Genomic DNA, 19523 nt, shown 5'->3' on the forward strand with positions numbered 1-19523 from the left:
CAAATATTCTTACATTTAGATACATTATTCAATTTTTCTTATGTTTCACAAATTGATATAAATCTATCTAGAAAGATCATGCATCGGGGACTTGAGAAGAGCTTGCATTGGATGGGAAGCTCTATGACTACAACAAGGAGCAAGTGTTTAAAAAAAAACAAAAATTGAACACAAATTATCATTTAGGAGTAGTTCATGTTTATCAATATTAAAGGTATACCAAAAGAGGTCAATATGAGCCAAATTAAAGAGGATATAGCTAAAAATTAGCACTCAACCCAATTTTTTAGGTGTTCAACATTAAGACTACAAAAAGCATCATGTTTAAGAATTTATGGTCAATCCAGAATGAGCGACGCTCAACACAACTCTTGCGCTTAACTCAAGATTTCTCACTCTTAGTTTCAATGTCCCCAACAATAAAGTTGAATTTACACATTTGAAGTAGGATTTCATGTTTGGAATATATTAAAGTTAATGATGGGCCAAATTTGTGTTTTAGTGAGGCTCGAACACTCATAAACATGTTTAAGACATTTAATTAGAGTCAAGACTATAAATAACATGGTTTTTGGTGTAACGCCCTTGAGTATTGACATCTCGCACTCTATAACACTTCATATGATGATACTTCACTCAACTTCCTTGTTGGTCAGAACCCTCCGTAGGAAATCTTTCTAAGACCTCAACAATTTGCTCAAGCTACTTCTAGGACCAATGGTTGTCCCTACAAATCAACATGGGACTTTTCAGTATGTTTTGTCCTCACTCACACACTTCTTGGGAAACTTTCCAAAAGATTACTCATTTCATAATTGCTCCAAGTTAAACACGTTTAACTTGGAGTTCTTAAGTAATGAGCTACCGAAATAGATGCATCTTATTAGTATAGGTAGTACAAATTAATTCCTTTGAGTCATCATCAATTGTATAGTCTCATACCTACACAACCTCTGGAACCATCTCATTCTGATGTGATTTACACGGGGTGTTACAAGCCCACCATTTGCCACCCGATTTTTCCTCGAACCACAACATATTAGGAGAAAGATTTGTTCTGATACTATTTGTAATGCCCCTGAGTATTGACATCTCAATTACTCACACTCTATGATGTTTCATACAATGACATTTCACTCAACATCCTTGTTGGTCAGAATTCTTTATAAGTAGTCTTTTTCTAGACCTCCACAATTTTCGCAGACTGCTTCCAGAATCAATGGATGTCCCTACAAACAATATAAGACTTTTCAATGTGTTTTGTTTTTACTTACACACTTCCTAGGAAGCTTCCCAAAATGTCAGTCATCTTATAATTGCTCCAAGCTAAGAACGTTTAACTATGAAATTCTTAAATGATGAATTATCGAAAAGTAGATATCTCTTGCTGGTATAGGTAGTACAAAAATTAATTCTTTTAATGCATCCTCAATTATACAGTCTCATATCTACATAGCATATGGATTCCTCACATTTCGGTGTAATTCACATGGGGTATTACACTCCCTCTTCCTAAGGAACTTATAAATCATTGTGAATTGTAGGCCTTGCTTATGTTAAGAGTATAATATTTCTTTTATTTAGTGTTTCACTTAGGGCCCATGAAATCTTTGGACCAACCTTACATTCAACTCTTTCACTTTTTTTTTGCTTGCCTTAGTGCTCATGTTCAGTCCTTACACACCCACCCACTATACTATTTTCATGAAACATATTTCAAGAATAATCATTCTTCCTTTTATGTATTTTGTTGTAGATATTCTTACTTTTTAGACACATTCTTCCTTTTATGTTTCACAAATTGATAAATACCAATCTAAAGAGACCATGGATTGGGGAATTAAGGAGAGCTTGCATGGATGGGAAGGCTCTATGACTAGAGCATAAAGCAAGCATCAAAGAAGAATTGAACAAAAAGGATAATATAGGGGTTATTCATGTTTACCAAGGTTGAAGGAAAAACAAAACAGGCCACAATTTGAGCCAAATTGAAGTTAAGACAACCAGAAGTTGGCCCTTAGTGTAGTCTTTTGGGAACTCAATGTTTTCACTACAATGAACATCAATTTTTGTTTGAGAATTCACGCTCAATGCATGATTTGGGCTCTTACACTCAACTAATGATGTCTCGTGCTATAAAGACAAATATCACAAAAAGGATGGTTGAATTGTGATTTTATAAATTTTTTAAAGTCTTTTCGCAATCAAACAAAGTTTTTATTTGAAATAAAAGCTTTGTAAATAGATAATAGATTTTCAAAAACATGGTCAAACAATGAAAAACAATTTTGCCAAGCAAAAGATATTTTCAAATGTCTAAAAGAAAATTCAAACCCTAGGTCAGTTAAAGCAAAAAGAAAACAAATAAAGATCAGACATAGGGAGTTATGCTGGTTTATCTCTACCACTGAGTCAGCATCCAGTTCTTGACAAATGATCAAGTTTCACTAACTTCACAAGTTACAAGTATTATGTCATAACTACTTTTAGCTATACAAAACAAGCTTTACCCCAAACTTGATCAACACCAAATATTCTTTGTTTGTACCAAACCATTGTTGGCTCTAAACAAATCAGAGGAGATTTATTAGTTGTTGCACAATGTCTAAATCAATGATAGTCTTAAAGACGGATTTACAATCAGTACTTAGTATTTTCTCTCAATATGTTCAAAGTGTTTTGAGAGTTTTTTTTCTAACTTTGCAAGAATACACAAAAATGTTTTTTTTACAAAAAGAATAATGAATGTTTTCATGCAAAAGTTTTTGTTCATATTTTCAAAGGTCTTGGTATATATAGGCTTCATTTTCAAGTGTCACAACAAGTAGAATTTTTCACTTGTTCTTCATTTGATGAATGTGGTTGTTGAAACATTTATTACTTGTATTAAATGCACATCCTTTCTTCATGTAGAGAGTTCACTCATTGTCGTTGTCGTATCGAACACTACAACAAGAAACTTTTTCGTTGGAGCAAGTATGTGCAACAAAGCTCTTCTCTTGATGGTGATTGAGAACTTTCAAATCTTGATTTCATTTATTCTTCATAGGACTAAGATTCGACAGATCCTAGGAGAATGTTTTTACAAAACAAATATCTGACATAGAATATTAAATGAAGTTTAAACTTTCACTTTTAATGTTGTATCTGATCATGCTTTTATTTGGCTATCGTCTGAAACATCAAACGTAAATTTTGCAAGGCATGTTCTGATAGTGCACAAAACTCAACTTTTAACCTTTGTATTTGTTTACTTCTAATAAAAATAATTAAGGATTCTGATTCATCTTAAGGTACAAATGTCTTTTGACTTAACATGTGCTTAACTCTAGTGTCCTTGACACCAAAGTTGAATTTACACATTTTGAGTCGAATTTTCATATTTTGAATTTAATAAAGCCAATAAAGGGCCTATTTTGTATTTTAGAGAGACTCAAACACTCAAAAACATATTTAGGACCTTTAATTAGAGTTAAGACTATAAATAAATTGGTTCTGCCTCTTTGAAAAAAAACTTTTGAATGATTATGAATTATAAGCTTTACATAATTTGAGAAAGTTTGTGATCCTTTACTTCATGAGATAGAACTTCATATTCTTGTCAAAGATCTTAGGATTATTGTGGTGAGTCCTCATCGACTTTCCAATCATTTTTTTGTGGTGTGTCAATTCATCTCTTCTCTTATATGTTTATGTTTTTCATTTTCTTTAAAAAGAAAATGAATTATATCACTTTCATTTTTTTTTGTAAGATTTTGTTTAAAAAGAAAATGTTTGTTTTACACAACAAAAATATGTCATGGCTACATTAATTGAATCTAATCACAACTCATTGTGATTTTGCTTTCAAAATAAGGAAGATAATGTAGGATAGAAAGGTTAAAAATGATGCAATGCCGAAGAAAAAAAAGAGAAATAATATTTAAAACTCATATCGGACTGGTCAATCCAAACAATTTGATTGGGAACTAGACCTTGGACCGATCAAGGCAAGTATTCAAATAAGATATTCTCATAAATTGATGATGATGTTATTAGATCAAACAGAAGTTGAATTAGATTGGTATGACCCTGGTGACCAAATTTAAAAGTAACACAAAAAATAAGAAAGAAGAAATAAGAGTTTCTAAGAGAAGAAAAATTCTCTCAAAAAAAAAAGAGAGAAAAAAGAAGAAGAAATTTGTAGCATCAAACATTTTACATGTGATAGGAACACATGAACAAAAAAAAATGAACTTTGGATAAAAAAGAAAAAATTGATGGACATCATAAGAATGTGTGATAACTGTATCTATGTTATGTGTAAATATAATACAAGATAAGAAATTAAGATTACTAATGAGTAACAAAAACGGGCCTATTAGATTGTATAATAAATGTTGGGCTCTTAAGTAACTTAAAATATTTACAATTCACCCCTTGTATGAAAAATAATAGACATAATAATTGTGAACTAAAAAAATAGTTATATAATTATAAAAGCTTTCAATATTGGAATTGAAGTTTTAGCAAGATACTACATATAGTAATAAAATACCTATATATCACATGTATTATTATTATTATTATTATTATTATTATTATTATTATTATTATTATTATTATTATTATTATTATTATTATTATTATTATTAAATGTGATATAAATTTTTAGATAAAAATACAAGTTCAGTTCTCAAACTGAAATTAATCATTGATTCAATTAGTAAATATTAAATATTTTATGTCAACATAATAAAAAAAATTATTATTTTTGTAAAAACTAAAAGCTAATATTTATAAGAACTTAAAATAGATTTAATTTTAAAAAAATATTATTTAATGAATATTAAATTAAACATTCATCATTAATAATATTTATTATGATTTATTAGTACTAGTTACTAGAAAAAGAAAACAAAAGTTTTACAAGTTGTCCACTACAAGGGACCTACACTTGACTACGACATACATGATAGCGCCACGTGATCCAAAGTCCATGTACACGACTCCTCCCCAAGCCTGACGTGTCACCATGAGAAAAGTCAGATAATCTAGAGCTCCCTTTCGGGCATTATGTGCCACGTGTCGCTTTCTCATTCGTCCTTCACATGACCGCCTCCTTTCCTTTCTCGTGTAATCGGTTATTTTATTGTTTCTCTCTCTGTTTCTCCTCTCTTTTTCCTCCGTTTTCTCTTTCTTAAAGCACAAAACTTCTTTTCACTTTCTTTCCTTACCCTACGTTTCCTTCAGATCCAACCAATTCCATCGTCACCAGGAACACCCCTTTTGCCTATTCAGCTTTATCTCACTCTTCAACTGTGTCTCTGATAAGGTTCAGCCCTTCCTTTGCTCTCTATGCCATTCCCGCAGGTTTGATTCTTCGTTTTCTGACTCAAAGTTTGCGTTTTTATTGTTGTTCTTGTAATTTTGATTGTGGGGGGTTTTCTTCTTCTTCTCTTTTTTTGGATGAATTGTGTGTATTGAGAATTTTTAGGGATTTTGGATGTGGGTCTGAATTCTTTGGTGGAGTGGTTGATTTTGTAGTAGGGTGTTTTGGGCAGATCTTGTGGTATTTGTTGATGGAGTGTTTGTGGATTCTACTTGAATTTAGTTCATTGATGTGTTGCTTCTTAATTGGGTGGATCTGGTCGATAGAGGGATAATGGATTTGTTAGTTTTGGGTTGGTTGCAAATAGAATTGAGGGAAATTTAAAATAGGGTATTAGTTCTAGTGAAGATATTGGTTCAAGTTTGGTGAATGTTTTTGTTCGGATCAAGCCAGATTATATATGTATTAGTTCTAGTGATTCTTATTTAATGTTGGATTTAGGTTGTTAGGTGGGTATGGTATTGGAGGATGGTGAAAATGAAATTTAAAAGAATTGGCCAATATCTTAAGTGCATGTTTGGCTAAAGCACTGTGGACACTGGATGTCTGTTTGATTTTTTATTTATGTGATAAGGACAGTGTGTTTACTGTTTACCGGCTTTTGAATAATTTGTTTATTGTTTATTCAAGACCGACACATTTAGATGTTTGTTAGTCTTAAACTGTATATAAATGCATTGTTTCTGAATATTCTAGTCCAGCCATGTTTAATATGACAAAATACAAAATTATTTGTTCCAATTTTGATACGAACATATAAATTTCTCCATATCTTCTGAGCTCATGATTATGTGTTCTTATCTTTCTGTGAATCTTAGTTTTCAGATGTCAAGTTTATAAAATTTGATTTGTACTCGAGACGTGTACTTTCATGTAATTGATGATTTGCATGTTTCTTTATGGTCTTCTGGTTTCTTTCATTTATTTGTTTGGGCCTGGTTGTCATTCTCTATTTGTAAATGAGTCGTGTCTCTTTTGTTTTCGTGAGCACTTTCAGATTTTGATGATTCGCATGCTCTATGTAGCTTACTCTGCAGTTGGGAAGGGTGTACTTGAACAAGAGTGTAATTGCAGCGCACAGATTTATTAATAGTCTTGTAGATCTGTTGGCTTTTTCAGGATGGGCAAGTGCAAGGGTTGTGGAAAGTTAGGAAGAATGAGGCCAAGTCATATGAGCGCGTATGAATTTTCTCTGATGCTGGCTCCTGTTGTTTCTGTTTGGGATTGCATAGTTCGCAAAATGAGGTACTCCTACAGACCTGAGTGGGTGTAGTGGTTCAGAACATATCAGTAGTATTAGTCTTGATACTTCAACTAATTAGAATATATTTAGCATTACAATTAGGGAAAGAGAGGAAAAGAATTACAGAAAAAAAAAATGTATACAACTCTAAAGAAATTCACTTGAAGGAATTCTCAAAGACGTCACTTTAGTATTTACTATTTAGGTGTAGTAAATTCTATGGATACCATGGCATGTAATAAAGGGCAAACCGTGAGAAAGGCGAAGAAGAAGCAGGTGAAAGACGAGTTGGATCGTCTTAAACAGGCTGAGAAGAAAAAGAGGCGCTTGGAAAAAGCACTGGCTACTTCTGCCGCCATTATTTCTGAACTGGAGAAAAAGAAACAGAAAAAGAAAGAAGAGCAGCAGAGGCTCGACGAAGAGGGCGCTGCTATTGCTGAGGCTGTTGCTCTGCATGTGCTACTTGGGGAAGACTCGGACGAGTCGTGTAAGGTTGTGATCGATGACGGTGGGTGCAAGACCTGGAACTGCAACCGAACTCTCGGCATCTCCTTGGGTGGAGAAAGTGCTTGCTTCCCTCATCTAGATGGTGGCAGATGGTCTTTTGAAAGAGTGGGTTGGGTCTCTGATGCATACAGATATGGTTGCAAGTGGGGTGCTGCTGAAAATGGTGAATGGTCATTCTCATCAGAGCCTTTTGAAAAGAATGTGCATGGACCATTATATGAAGGTGCAGGATGGGGACCTGCAAATTTCTCTGCTGATCTCATTGCAGCTCAAGCAGTTTCATCACTGCAGATTGCTGAGGAGGCAGATGAAGATAGGATTCTCTTTTAAGTTTTTGATTAAGGGCATGCTGAGGTGATAGAAGAATAACTGTTTGTGGTGGTGACTGGATGAAGTCTTTTGCTATTTTTATTGAAGATTTATATGCGTGTATATATATTATAATTATAATTATGAGTCTTGTCCATGTCAAACACTTTCTGCTCCAGTTGTGATTGAACGTGTAACATAGTGTGACCATGTTTTATTATTGATCATCTTTTAACTGTGTGTTAATGTGAGGCTTCTAATTTCTTGTGCTGAGTGACTTTTTCAGCTAATTTCCAATAATATAAAGCTAATGGACCCCCCAGAATTTTTGTACTACTATCATGGTTGCCTCATGGATTATGTCATCACTTTGAGGATTGGCAATTTGATAATGGACCCCCCCTGAAAGTCCATCAAAATGTGTTCTGTGTTTCTTAATTTTTTTTTGGTTAAAATTGAATTTAGTCTTTATATGTTAAAATAGATGATTTTGGTTCTCATTTTTTTTAATTGGTCTATTTCATCACTTATTTTAGCATTTTAAGTTTTATAAAGAGGGATGAAATTTGCCAATATAAGCTAAGGCTAGTTTTGATAAAAAAAATTTTTTTGAAAGAATTAAAACATGTTTATAAAATAATAGAATACATTTGTTAATTACTAGTTATTATCGGATAATTCATGGGTTGTTTGGTGAAGGGTCACCCTTTGAATTCTATTTTCAATTACAAAGAAACTCTAAGCTAATGAGTGGACTGTGGAGAGATTGACACGTTAAAGTGTAAATAAAGTAGTTTGTTCCTATTGCATGCATTCTTTTGTCTTTTTAGGGTCACTTTTACTATTGTTCGAATTGGAATCCCTATTCATTGGTAGTTTCGTTTAGTGGTCATTCCTCTCTTAGGAAATTTCTTAGTAAGTGCCCCATGGTTTCAGACAAGTGAGCAGTTTTTAAATGAGTGCTTGTCCTTTCATCATTCATCAGATATCTTTATACTTTTTAATTGTAGAATTAATTTCCATTTAAGTATAGGATTTTGCCTTCACAGGAAAATACTTAAAGAACCTAAAATACTTATAGAACTAAAGAGCATTTAATGCATCCTCTTAGATATTTTCAATTACTTAAATAAATATTTTAATTTTATTTTTTTCAGCTTGTATCTTTAACTTTGTTGTACGACAATAAAATTTAAAGTCTCACTAATGTAAGTTAATTAAAAGGCAAATTATGTCATAATTCATTAAGATATGATAAAACTATACCTGATGTATATATTTTTAAACCTTGCATAAAATTCTCTCAATTTATAACAGCACTATAAATCTTTTTGATAGCATTGATTTCTTCTAGTTTTTTATGTAGTCACGTGAATAAAAAATTAAATATCAAATATAATTTTGTTAAACCTTAGGAAATCTAAATATATTTTATTCGAAATAAAATAGCTGAAAATAAAATTACTCTATTTAAATTACTAGAATATTATATCTTCAATCTTCTAAATTATTTATAGGGAAATGACAGAACAGAATTGAAACGTTCTTTTAATACTATTCAACAATTTGAGTCTTTAAAACCTTTTTCTATAAGAGGGTTTATCATTATTTCTTTTTAATTTTTAAACGACATAATTTCTATTTCATTAAATGAGGATGGTTAACAAAACATATTCTTTAACACGTTTTTAATAAATTAATTAAAAGTGAGTAAATTATGTTTTTTTTTTTACAAATTTAACTTTTAGTTCTTAAACAAAAATTTCAGGAAATATTTTTTTAAAAATAGTTTTAATCTCTATTGTTAAGTAAGAGTGTTAATTGATTACATAATAATCACATTTAAAATTCAGTAACTCATCACTATATAATTTGACAGGAACAATCATGTACAATTACTTTTAGTAAATTATGTTTTTAATTCATCATTTGTTTAGATCAGACTAGTTAATTCAGGTTAGTTTATCAAAAAAATCATATGTTGGTTTGTCAGCGTGATTAGTTAACGTTGTAGATTTAAAAACGTGATTAAAGTTGTTAACAGAAGAAAATAAGTAAATCGATAAAAACGTTAAAAAATTGTTTATAAACTGGAAGTGAAAGTTGTAAAAAGTTTAAGAAAAAAAAACATAATTATTCCATTAACGTTTATTGAAATTTAAGAAATAATGAATGAGATTCATTTTTTTAGAGGAATGAATGAGATTCATTGATCTACATAAATTTTGTAACTTTTAATAAATCAGTCAAATAGTAAGGTGCATGGGGAAAAGAGTTTGTTTGCTTGTTACTATTTCTCCTTGTCAAATTCATCAACCGTGGTTACATGTGTATGGCAAAACACGTAGATATACGAAAAGACAATGATGATTTGAGAAAAATAAAGCACATTTCCTGGGGTACAACATAAGGTTGTGACTTGTGAGAGAACAACATTAATGTGAAAACTTCAATCCAGCATCGAATGAAGATTCACATGAGAAACATAGTTTCTAGACTCTCCATTGCTCACACGTGGATTACACCCCCGGTTGTTTCTTTTAGCTATATGACTAAAACCCATCATGCCAATGCCACTAAGCATGAAGCCTCAGTTGCACACTCAGACATTAACCCATATAATTTGGATTCAACCACTTTCCATGTTGCTTGCCAACTTTTTGAGGAAATGTCTGACCTAACTGTTGCATCGGCAACGACCATGATTCAGGGCTTTGTTAAGCGGCACTGCCATGAAGATGCTATCTACCTTTTCTCCAAGATGTTGGCCTCAAAAATTAGACCCAATGAGTTCACATTTGGAACTCTGATTAACTCCTCCGCTGCACTTGGAAATGTTGTTGTTGGGAAGCAGCTTCATGCTTGTGCAATGAAGATTGGCCTTAGTTGTCATGTATTTGTTGGTAGTTCCCTTCTTGATTTGTATTTCAAGCAGAGTACTATAGAAGATGCCCAGAAGGCTTTCGGAGATACTCAACATCCTAATGTGGTGTCTTATACAACTCTAATTTGTGGGTATTTGAAGAGAGGGAGATTTGAAGATGCTTTGCGGGTTTTCCATGAGATGCCTGAGAGGAATGTTGTCTCATGGAATGCGATGGTTGGTGGGTGCAGCCAAACAGGCCATAATGAAGAAGCTGTGAATTTTTTTATTGGCATGCTTAGAGAAGGATTTATACCAAATGAATCTACATTTCCTTGTGTGATTTGTGCAGCTGCAAATATAGCTTCCCTTGGAATTGGGAAAAGTTTTCATGCATGTGCTATCAAGTTTCTGGGCAAGGTTGATCAGTTTGTTGGTAATTCACTTATTAGCTTTTATGCAAAATGTGGAAGCATGGAAGACAGCCTGCTAATGTTTGACAAGCTTTTTAAAAGGAACATAGTTTCATGGAACGCGATGATATGTGGTTATGCACAGAATGGAAGAGGTGCTGAAGCAATAAGCTTTTTCGAAAGAATGTGTTCAGAAGGCTATAAACCCAATTATGTTACCCTTCTTGGGTTACTCTGGGCTTGTAATCATGCTGGTCTTGTTGATGAGGGCTACTCATATTTCAATCGGGCCAGGCTTGAGAGCCCCGGTTTGCTGAAGTCTGAGCATTATGCTTGTATGGTTAACTTGCTCGCTCGCTCTGGACGGTTTGCAGAAGCTGAGGATTTTCTTCAGAGTGTGCCTTTTGACCCTGGACTTGGATTTTGGAAGGCATTGCTTGCGGGGTGTCAAATCCACTCTAACATGAGGTTGGGAGAGCTTGCAGCAAGAAAGATTTTGGATTTGGATCCTGATGATGTATCGTCATATGTGATGTTGTCAAATGCTCATTCTGCAGCAGGTAAGTGGTCAGATGTGGCAACCGTAAGGACAGAAATGAAGGAAAAAGGGATGAAGAGGATTCCAGGTAGCAGTTGGATTGAAGTAAGAGGTGAAGTTCATGCCTTTCTTACTGGAGACCAGAATCATGATAAAAAGGATGAAATTTATTTGCTTTTAAATTTTTTCTTTGAGCATTTAAGGGAAAATGAGGATTCCGATTTGCTCAACATTTATTGGTATTTCAGTTCATAACTAATGGGAACAGTTCTGTTTGATATAGGGATATGCCCTTCTGAATTTTAAAAAGGGTTGAATATCATTTGCTTTTAGACTAGAGTATTCTATTTCTTGACCAAGATGAGATTGGCCATTACTTGCCGTGAATTGTGAAATACAGAAACTTTAGCTGAGTAATTCAGAGGTTAGTAACAAAAACTGAAGCCAATGCTAAGTGCTGGGCTGATGGCAGAGATTTATGACGGCTTTCTTGGTACATAAAAGCTCATTTTCAACCTCTCATGCTGACTTACGTGATTTAAGGCCATGCTTCCTGGCTCTTTATTGTTAGATAAAAACTAGAAAAACCGTATCAACAAACACATACAATAGTTTCACATAGAATAAAAAAGTAATGTAGAAGAAAAATAAAGAAAAATAGCAACAGTTCTTCTAGGAAAGAAATTACAAACAATGCATACTTATCATAATCAACAAGTACAAAAGACAAATATAGGAGAAGTTTAGAATAGCCTACCTTAAAACACGCAATGTGCTATCCTTAGAGAGAAAACACTCACCACACTGGTAGAATAGGATATTATGCACTGCTCTCTTAAGATAGATCAACCCATTAGATCAATACTATATAGTGAAGGATTCCGGAACAAATGAATACCAATGCTCCAAAATGTTTTTAATAGTAGCAATAAAAATTATTTTCTTTATGTGTTTCACTTTGTGTGCTGTATCTCGTTTGTTTATCAGCAAGAAGCAAAATATATAAAGGACACCAAAGCCAAAAACGTGCAAGCAACAAAAAAATCTTCAATATGCAAAATAGCTGTTAACATAAATAAAACAAAGACTAAGTTAAAAAGCATTCCTAATAAATTAGGAATTAGAAGGATTAGAAAAGATAATGGGTAGTACCAGTTTTTATCTTTAGATAACCGACTGAGAAAATAAGACATTTTAATCAAATTTTAAATTATTAAGTAAAAATATTTACCATCATTTAATTCCTCAGGGTTTAGCTGTAAAATCTGCACTGAGATTTTAGATTTGGAAATTCTCAGTATTTTATGTCAATGCTAGAAGTTGCTTCTCATAACTGCCTTCTGAAATCTTATTTGGCATCCAGCTATCATGGTAAAACTCTTACTCAGGTGACTTTTACAGTTTCACCACTGGTTGTGTATTGTGTAGCTGAAAATTTTGTTGATAACGGATTATATGGAATGGTCATGCTGAATGTAGTTTCATCTATGTGAACCCAAGATATGCGTAGCAATTTTTACCTGGTAAGATTTTGCTTAATTTATGCAGTTTTACTTAAGTGGCTCATTTTGCTGCTCTTAATGGGAAGGGGTGCACTGTTAATGGATTTTTTTTTTCTTCTGATTTCCAATATAAAAAATATCATCAACTTCAAAGAAATGAACCTTTTCTCATTGATATGCACCTTTATTTTACAGGGAATTTTCTCCATAGCTCCCTGAAAATTTTCTAATTCAATTTTAGTCCACCGGACCAGCCACCAAATTTAAAACCTTATACTGGAGCTCATATTTAATGTTCTTTGACAGATAAAGTTATTAAAATTTATTGAGGTCATTTGATATATATTTACTTTAATTATATAATATAAATATTTTTATAATTTTTAATAATTATTTATTATAATAAAATTTACATATTAAACTCGACCCAATTGAATTTATTATTATTATTATTATTATGCGAAATAATAATTCTAAGACTGCTGAGAATAAAAAAAAAGTTAGCAAGATCGTAAAAAATGAAACCAGCATCACAGTAAGGACAACTAAAAATGAACATACATTACTCAGCAGTGAGCACTACCTCAAGGGTTGTCTACATCATCTTAAAAATATGCCGCATTACAATTTGTGCCATTTGTATGTTTGATCGCAATACCATAAGCCTTAATTTTGCTGAAAAACAAGCATATTATTTGTGAATATTGTTTTGATGAAATTCTGTTCCTTCAAACCATACTAGAATGATATGAAGTATAACACAATCTGCTCTTCAAAATACATCAAATCCACTTTAAAAATTGAAACTCATCAAAATGTGGAATTGTGACAGGTTAGTGGACTGAGACAAATCATACTCCTACTCGAACCATTGGGTGAATCTAGTTTGATCAAGTCAGATTCAGACAAGAAAAGAGAAAAACAGTACAATTACCTTTCAAAGAACATAGTCTCACGAGGCACCAATAAGATTTGAGTTGAACAAACGAAAAATTATACATTTGATACACAAATGAATAGCATGTAAAATTCCGTTATACTTTTTGTGACTTAAAATTACAATACACAGCATGACTAAGATTTGACAAAGATCCCTCAACTATCATGTGAAGATTAACTATGTAGCAATGCCTTGTCATCTCGTGTTGGCGGTAGAGGCATAACTCCGTTCTGATTCTCAGCTTCTGAACTAGTAGACGGTTTTGCACCATTAGTAACAATATTTTTCAACCAAGATGCTTGAAGTCTAGGGGACCCTCCTCTGTTTGAATTGTCAGGGGACTCTGGACCATTTTTAACATTATTAGTAACATTATTGGTAACTCCTAAGAGGAACCGGTATGCTACTTTGCTTGCTGATACAATCTCAGTTTTAGCTTGCCGGAACTGCAGTGACCAGGGTATGATCATCAGTGCAATCATAGAGTTTCTCAAAATATGGCAATACTAATAACTACATAATTTAAGCGTTCAAGCCAAAAGTACAAGAACGGCCAGGTTGTGGTGAGATAATTCTATAATTGATTCTTACCCGTAATGCTGTATTTCCAGCCACTTCCATGGCAGTATCACCAGCATTGGCAAACCTATTCACCCAGCCTGTCATGGAAGCCGTAAGAATATACAGTGGAAGCAAAAAAGTACTGTACAGAAACAATAATTTACAAGATGGATCAATGCTTTAACCTCCTTCACTAAGCAAGTTAGCATATAAATTTAAAATGAGAAGAGGCAAATTATCTTATCTACCCTAAAGCCCAATTACATTGAGTGCAAGTACTACTGAAACTACCAAGTTCATTCTTCGTGTATAAGCATATCTATCCCCCTGCCCTATAACATTAATTGCCTTGACTATATCATTTCACAACTTCCTCTCCCTATATTCAAATGACACTTGCAGTCCAAGCCAACAATATTTCTTTTTCTTAAAATAAAATGCATATTGATCTAAATAGATACGTTCTTTTTCTACCATATAAAATTAGTAAGAAAACCAATAGAATGGAACTTGGGTTACAGTATGATAATGAACATATAACTATCTAACTGGAATTGGGTTTCGTCAAAGATAAGTATCTAGTTGACTGGGAGAAACAACATCTCAAACAGAGAAACTTTACAGGTAAAATCTAGCATGCTGTCCGAAATCAGTAAAAGATGGAAAAAACTGTATTCAGAAAGAACTATGTATTACAGAGGTGAATTCCGCAATACCCACAGAGCTAAGTCCAACTCCACACTACTTATAGAAAAGCACAAGAACTAACTCCCATCTCTCCACTACCTGTCTTCCTAATTCATATTATAGAGATACATATGGGATCTCTAATTTCCACTTCTACATCCCATTTCACTCCCCTGCCCCTGCCCCCTTCTATTTCTTCTGCTATATGACTTACAAACCAAAGGCCCATGACATGACTGAGTTTGATTGGACTAAGACTAACCAACTCCTGGGGCCTTACCCATACCATAGAATTTACATGATACATCCCTATATACCGCTAGGCCATCATCGAGCAAAAAAATAACAATGAACATCATAAAAGCAACATTATAGTAACATAGTTACATGTTTACCTGGAAGTTTTGGTACACCAAGCCTTTCACAGAATTCATCACAAAAGTGATTGCAGTTTTTGGACAGCAGATCATATGAACTCCCTGGCCACTCTCTACTGAGTTCTCTTAGTATTTGATTTACCTTGAAAATGGAACAGTTTGTTTTCCCTAAAACAATGGATTCACGATATGTATACATTGGATTCTTTCCAGAAGGGCAACTAAAAACCCCAGTACCTTGCTCACAGAACCCAAATGACCATTCATCATCTCCAAAAACCTGTCACAGCAGAACAATCTTGAATATGTCAGCACGAGAAAAAACAGAAGGCCTACCATATGTCAAGGAAGCAGAAGTGGGTCATAGAAAAAAAAATGACCCAAAATATGCAAGCATACAATATGACCAGATAAACAACAAACAAGTAATATTATGAAGGCAACAGTTTCTATTTAAGCAGGACCACAATATCAATGAAGCTGCAAATGTTGATACTTCACTTTTCCTTCGTTTGAGAAAAAATAAATAAACAAACGGACTTCATCAGCATATTTACCAAGCAGAAGTCAGTAAAAATAAAAGATAAGTTCCTTCTGCCATCTGAGTCTGGGAGTGGCAAATTAACATATAATCAGATAAACAATGAAAAGAGTCACATTTTTAAAGTTTCCTACACTTAGTACTTCAAGTAAATGAGTTAAAATTGCCATTCAAAATTCCCAAATTAAGAAGGGTACAAGTCACAGAAACAAAGGTTCACACCACTCTTAGTTTATTGTGCTTCTCAGAATAAAGAAGATTAAAAGTCTAAGAATAACTTCGAGTTTTATTTTACAAAATTATGCTCATAGAAAAATGTCAGACAGTATTTATCGTTTCAAGGCATACTAACCTGATATGTAACTACTCCTGTCACATGTCCCCTTGCTTTGAGCATTAATCATGCCTAATAAATGTGTTCATACCTCCTCCGAAGTCCTAAATTCCTCTTGAGTATTCTAGGTCAAACAATTCATCTTTACAAGCAAGACAGAGAGTAATGCAATTTGACTTCTATTAAACTACATAATAACTGAATTAAGATTTCACATGACCGGATCAAGCCAGCCATAACAAATGACTAGCACATACCGAGTCAGAGAAGAATAGCGTAATTCAACGCTGGAACAAATCCTAAATTTTCTGGGTGTAGATAGGCCAAATCCTAAATTTTCTGGGTGTAGATAGGCCTGTCAATTCATTGTCAACAAATGATACTAAAGATTTCCATTCTAATTTTTCCCAGAAACACATACCCAATCATGTCAGTTGCAGCCATATCATAAATAAACTCTACTAGCCAGTGCCCATATCTCAAATTTCTCTCTTCATTTCAGTATGATCACTTTTCACACCACAGCAGTTGGCCAGTTACAACCACACACTCCACAGGACCTAAAAACCACCCCAAACACTTCTCTTGCATAATTACCCAAGGTACCCCCACTTCATTCAATAAAGATAGAAACAACTAGAAGCAGCATCTAGTAAATCTCTGACATACAATTCACCATCTTCCCAATCCAACAGCATACATGTAATTCATACATGCTAAATAATGAATGAACATTTATAGCTACACATATACCAGAAAAACTGAAACTCACATCATAACTAACAATCACTTAGACACCAAGGTAAAAATCAATTACACCGCTTCATGCAAACAACACCCAAACAAAGATCAAAACCCTAAATTACCAAGGTAAAATAAATGAAACTCTAAATATAACAGTAGAGTCACACATTGGACAATTACACTCCCCCAATCAAGTGCCCCACAAAACAGGAAGAAAAACCAGATCCAATAAACCGTGTCAATCCTCAAACAACAACAAACAAGAAACATTGATTTCTACAAAGTTTTAAGAGAGGAACAAGACCTGCACGGCGCTGTGGAAAATGCCACCAAGACCAATCCCATCCTTGAAGATCTTGTTGATCTGAACAATGGTGTTGTTGGTTTTCTCGGATCCACTATTCGTCACATCGTATATATGCAGTACCACATCCGTCATCTTTCCCTTTCACCCACCAAGACCCAAACTTTAAACAACCTCACTTCACCTTTCTCTCTCTAAACGCTATTTTCCTATCCGGGTCTCTCTCTTTCTCTCTCTATATGATTTGATTCAGCTTGAAGATTCAACAACGGGTGTTGTTGTTCCTCTCTCTTCTCTTTTCGTAAATTGAACCAAGATTCGGCCTTGGGATCCCGGAAAACCTTCCAATTTCACCGTCCAAGTTTTTTTCTCGCCGGAATCGAAAGATTTTCGTGTTTCTCTCGTGAATTTATATTCTAGGAGGAGGGAACATAACAAGGAGAGAGAGAGTGTTGTGTCATGTGCGTATGTAAGAAAGAGACCAAAGCTGAGAAAAGAAAAAATTGAAAAGAACGGAAAAGAAAAGAAAAAATGGATTATCAAAAGACTTTTTTGCCCCTCACAAGTTGTGAAAACTACAAGAAATGCTTGTCTTTACAGCTGGTTGCCACTATTCAGACCCTGTTAGGCTAATGATAAGTGGGAGTTAGAAAATGTGGGCTCCGCATGCTCATTATTAACGGTCACAAGACAGGCTGCTATCCAGTTGCAATGACAGGATAGTCCTCTGTTTTTTCTGATTATAAATTTTGAATTGTTAAATAAGATATAACTTGAAAAAGAAAAACAAATAAGAAGAGGATATAAGAGTTTAGAAATTTATGTATATGTTTTTTTAATAGGGGTACTTTATTTATAGGTAAAAAAGTAAATATAAATAAGAAAAGATTATAAAAGATAATAAAAGACATGGACAATCATAAATAAATTATTTATAATTTTCTTTTTAAATGTTTATTATTTAAGAATGTGCCTTCTTAAAATCTTACTAAAAAAAATTCTATGAGATAAAAATATAGTGAAGGAAAAAGAATATATCATTCTTGAATACGTAATCTTTTGTCTCATTAAAATTCTTGTTAGAAAAATTCAATGAGATAAAACCAGGGTGAAAGAAAAAAAAAGTGTAGGCTATATTTATTTCTTCCCCTAATGTAAACAATCATCTTTAAGACAACGAATTTCAATCTAGTGAGGTAGTTACTCAAAAGTCTTCCTTAGTAATGACTTTGTAAATAAATCTTCTAGATTCTCACGTTAACAAATTTGTTGAACGTTTATATCATCATTTTTTTAGAAACCATGGATGTAGAAGAACTTTGGTAAAATATATTTTGTTGTATCTCCTTTGATGTATCCTTATTTCAATTGAACAGTACATGTAACATTATCTTTATATGTGATCATCGATATCATTTTTTCTCATGTTGAGCTAAAATTTATGCATAATTAACTTATGTGTCTATTTTGGCTTATTTCACATATTGTCATGGAATTGTTGTATCACTTCATGTAAACTTATGATGTATCATTATAAGGATCTAATACATAACCTCTAAAATAGCAATCTACATGCTTAAATGTCTTTGTATTGGTGAAGAATTATATTTTGCTAGCAAATTAATGAGAAATGATATATCAGGTCGTGTATGCATAATAAGATACATTAGTATTTCAACAACAATAAAACATGATACTTCAAGACCAAATACTTCTTCATCATTTTCTTAAAATCTAGAAGAATCTCAGTTCACATTTAGAGACCTTCAATCATTGGAATGTACAACAAATGTGATTTCTCATATAAAACCTTTTAAGAACCTTTGTTGTATAAGCTTTTTAGGACATGAAAATTATATTCTTTAAATATTCAATTTCCCAAACAGAATTTTGTGTTTCCTAGGTCATTCATCTCAAATTATTTCTTTAATCAATCTTTAGTTTTTGGAAGCTCTTCAAGATTTTCAATAATATTTATGTGCCCTACATAAATAACAATTATGAAAAAGTTATTTTCATAAAAATACATAGCAAGTACTCACTAAGTCAATTATACCTCATACGACTTGATTGCTTTAGTCCATAGAGAGTATTCTTCTAGAGAATATGCATTATTAGGCAAATTATATCCTTCACAGAATTTCATGCAAATGTCATTATCAAAAGAGTCATATAACCAATATAAGTAAGTTGTAACAACATCCATTATATGTAAATTAAGTTATTCATGTACTACTAGAGTGATTAAGTATGAAAAGTACTCACATCCATTACAGGTGCATATGTATC

General features: G+C 33.0%; 3 protein-coding genes across 7 annotated transcripts; 2 read left to right on the plus strand and 1 right to left on the minus strand.

Annotated features, from left to right (window-relative positions):
* Positions 1-5121: 5121 nt before the first annotated feature.
* On the plus strand, positions 5122-7650 carry LOC102660562 (uncharacterized). Of its 4 annotated transcripts, none has more exons than XM_041010579.1 (2): positions 5122-5352; positions 6369-7650. In XM_041010579.1, the coding sequence occupies exon 2, from the start codon at positions 6834-6836 to the stop codon at positions 7449-7451; it is 618 nt and encodes a 205-aa protein (XP_040866513.1). In that variant the 5' UTR covers positions 5122-5352; positions 6369-6833; the 3' UTR covers positions 7452-7650. The 4 variants fall into 4 exon arrangements, with proteins under 4 accessions (XP_040866513.1, XP_040866512.1, XP_040866514.1 ...); XM_041010578.1 differs by having other exon boundaries at positions 6397-7650; XM_041010580.1 differs by having other exon boundaries at positions 5134-5352; positions 6491-7650.
* A 2011-nt stretch (positions 7651-9661) lies between these two features.
* On the plus strand, positions 9662-11913 carry LOC100804272 (pentatricopeptide repeat-containing protein At5g42450, mitochondrial). Its single transcript, XM_003548981.5, has one exon. The coding sequence runs from the start codon at positions 9895-9897 to the stop codon at positions 11497-11499; it is 1605 nt and encodes a 534-aa protein (XP_003549029.2). The 5' UTR covers positions 9662-9894; the 3' UTR covers positions 11500-11913.
* Positions 11914-13681: 1768 nt separating this feature from the next.
* Positions 13682-17722, minus strand: LOC100786944 (deSI-like protein At4g17486). Of its 2 annotated transcripts, none has more exons than XM_014769088.3 (4): positions 17235-17722; positions 15330-15591; positions 14278-14345; positions 13682-14132 (listed from the first exon to the last, which is right to left on the minus strand). In XM_014769088.3, the coding sequence occupies exons 1-4, from the start codon at positions 17367-17369 to the stop codon at positions 13860-13862; spliced, it is 738 nt and encodes a 245-aa protein (XP_014624574.1). In that variant the 5' UTR covers positions 17370-17722; the 3' UTR covers positions 13682-13859. The 2 variants fall into 2 exon arrangements, with proteins under 2 accessions (XP_014624574.1, XP_040866511.1); XM_041010577.1 differs by having other exon boundaries at positions 16205-17720.
* Between the last annotated feature and the right edge of the window lie 1801 nt (positions 17723-19523).

The sequence above is a fragment of the Glycine max genome, chromosome 16 (assembly GCF_000004515.6).
Source record: "Glycine max cultivar Williams 82 chromosome 16, Glycine_max_v4.0, whole genome shotgun sequence".
NCBI lineage: Eukaryota > Viridiplantae > Streptophyta > Magnoliopsida > Fabales > Fabaceae > Glycine > Glycine max.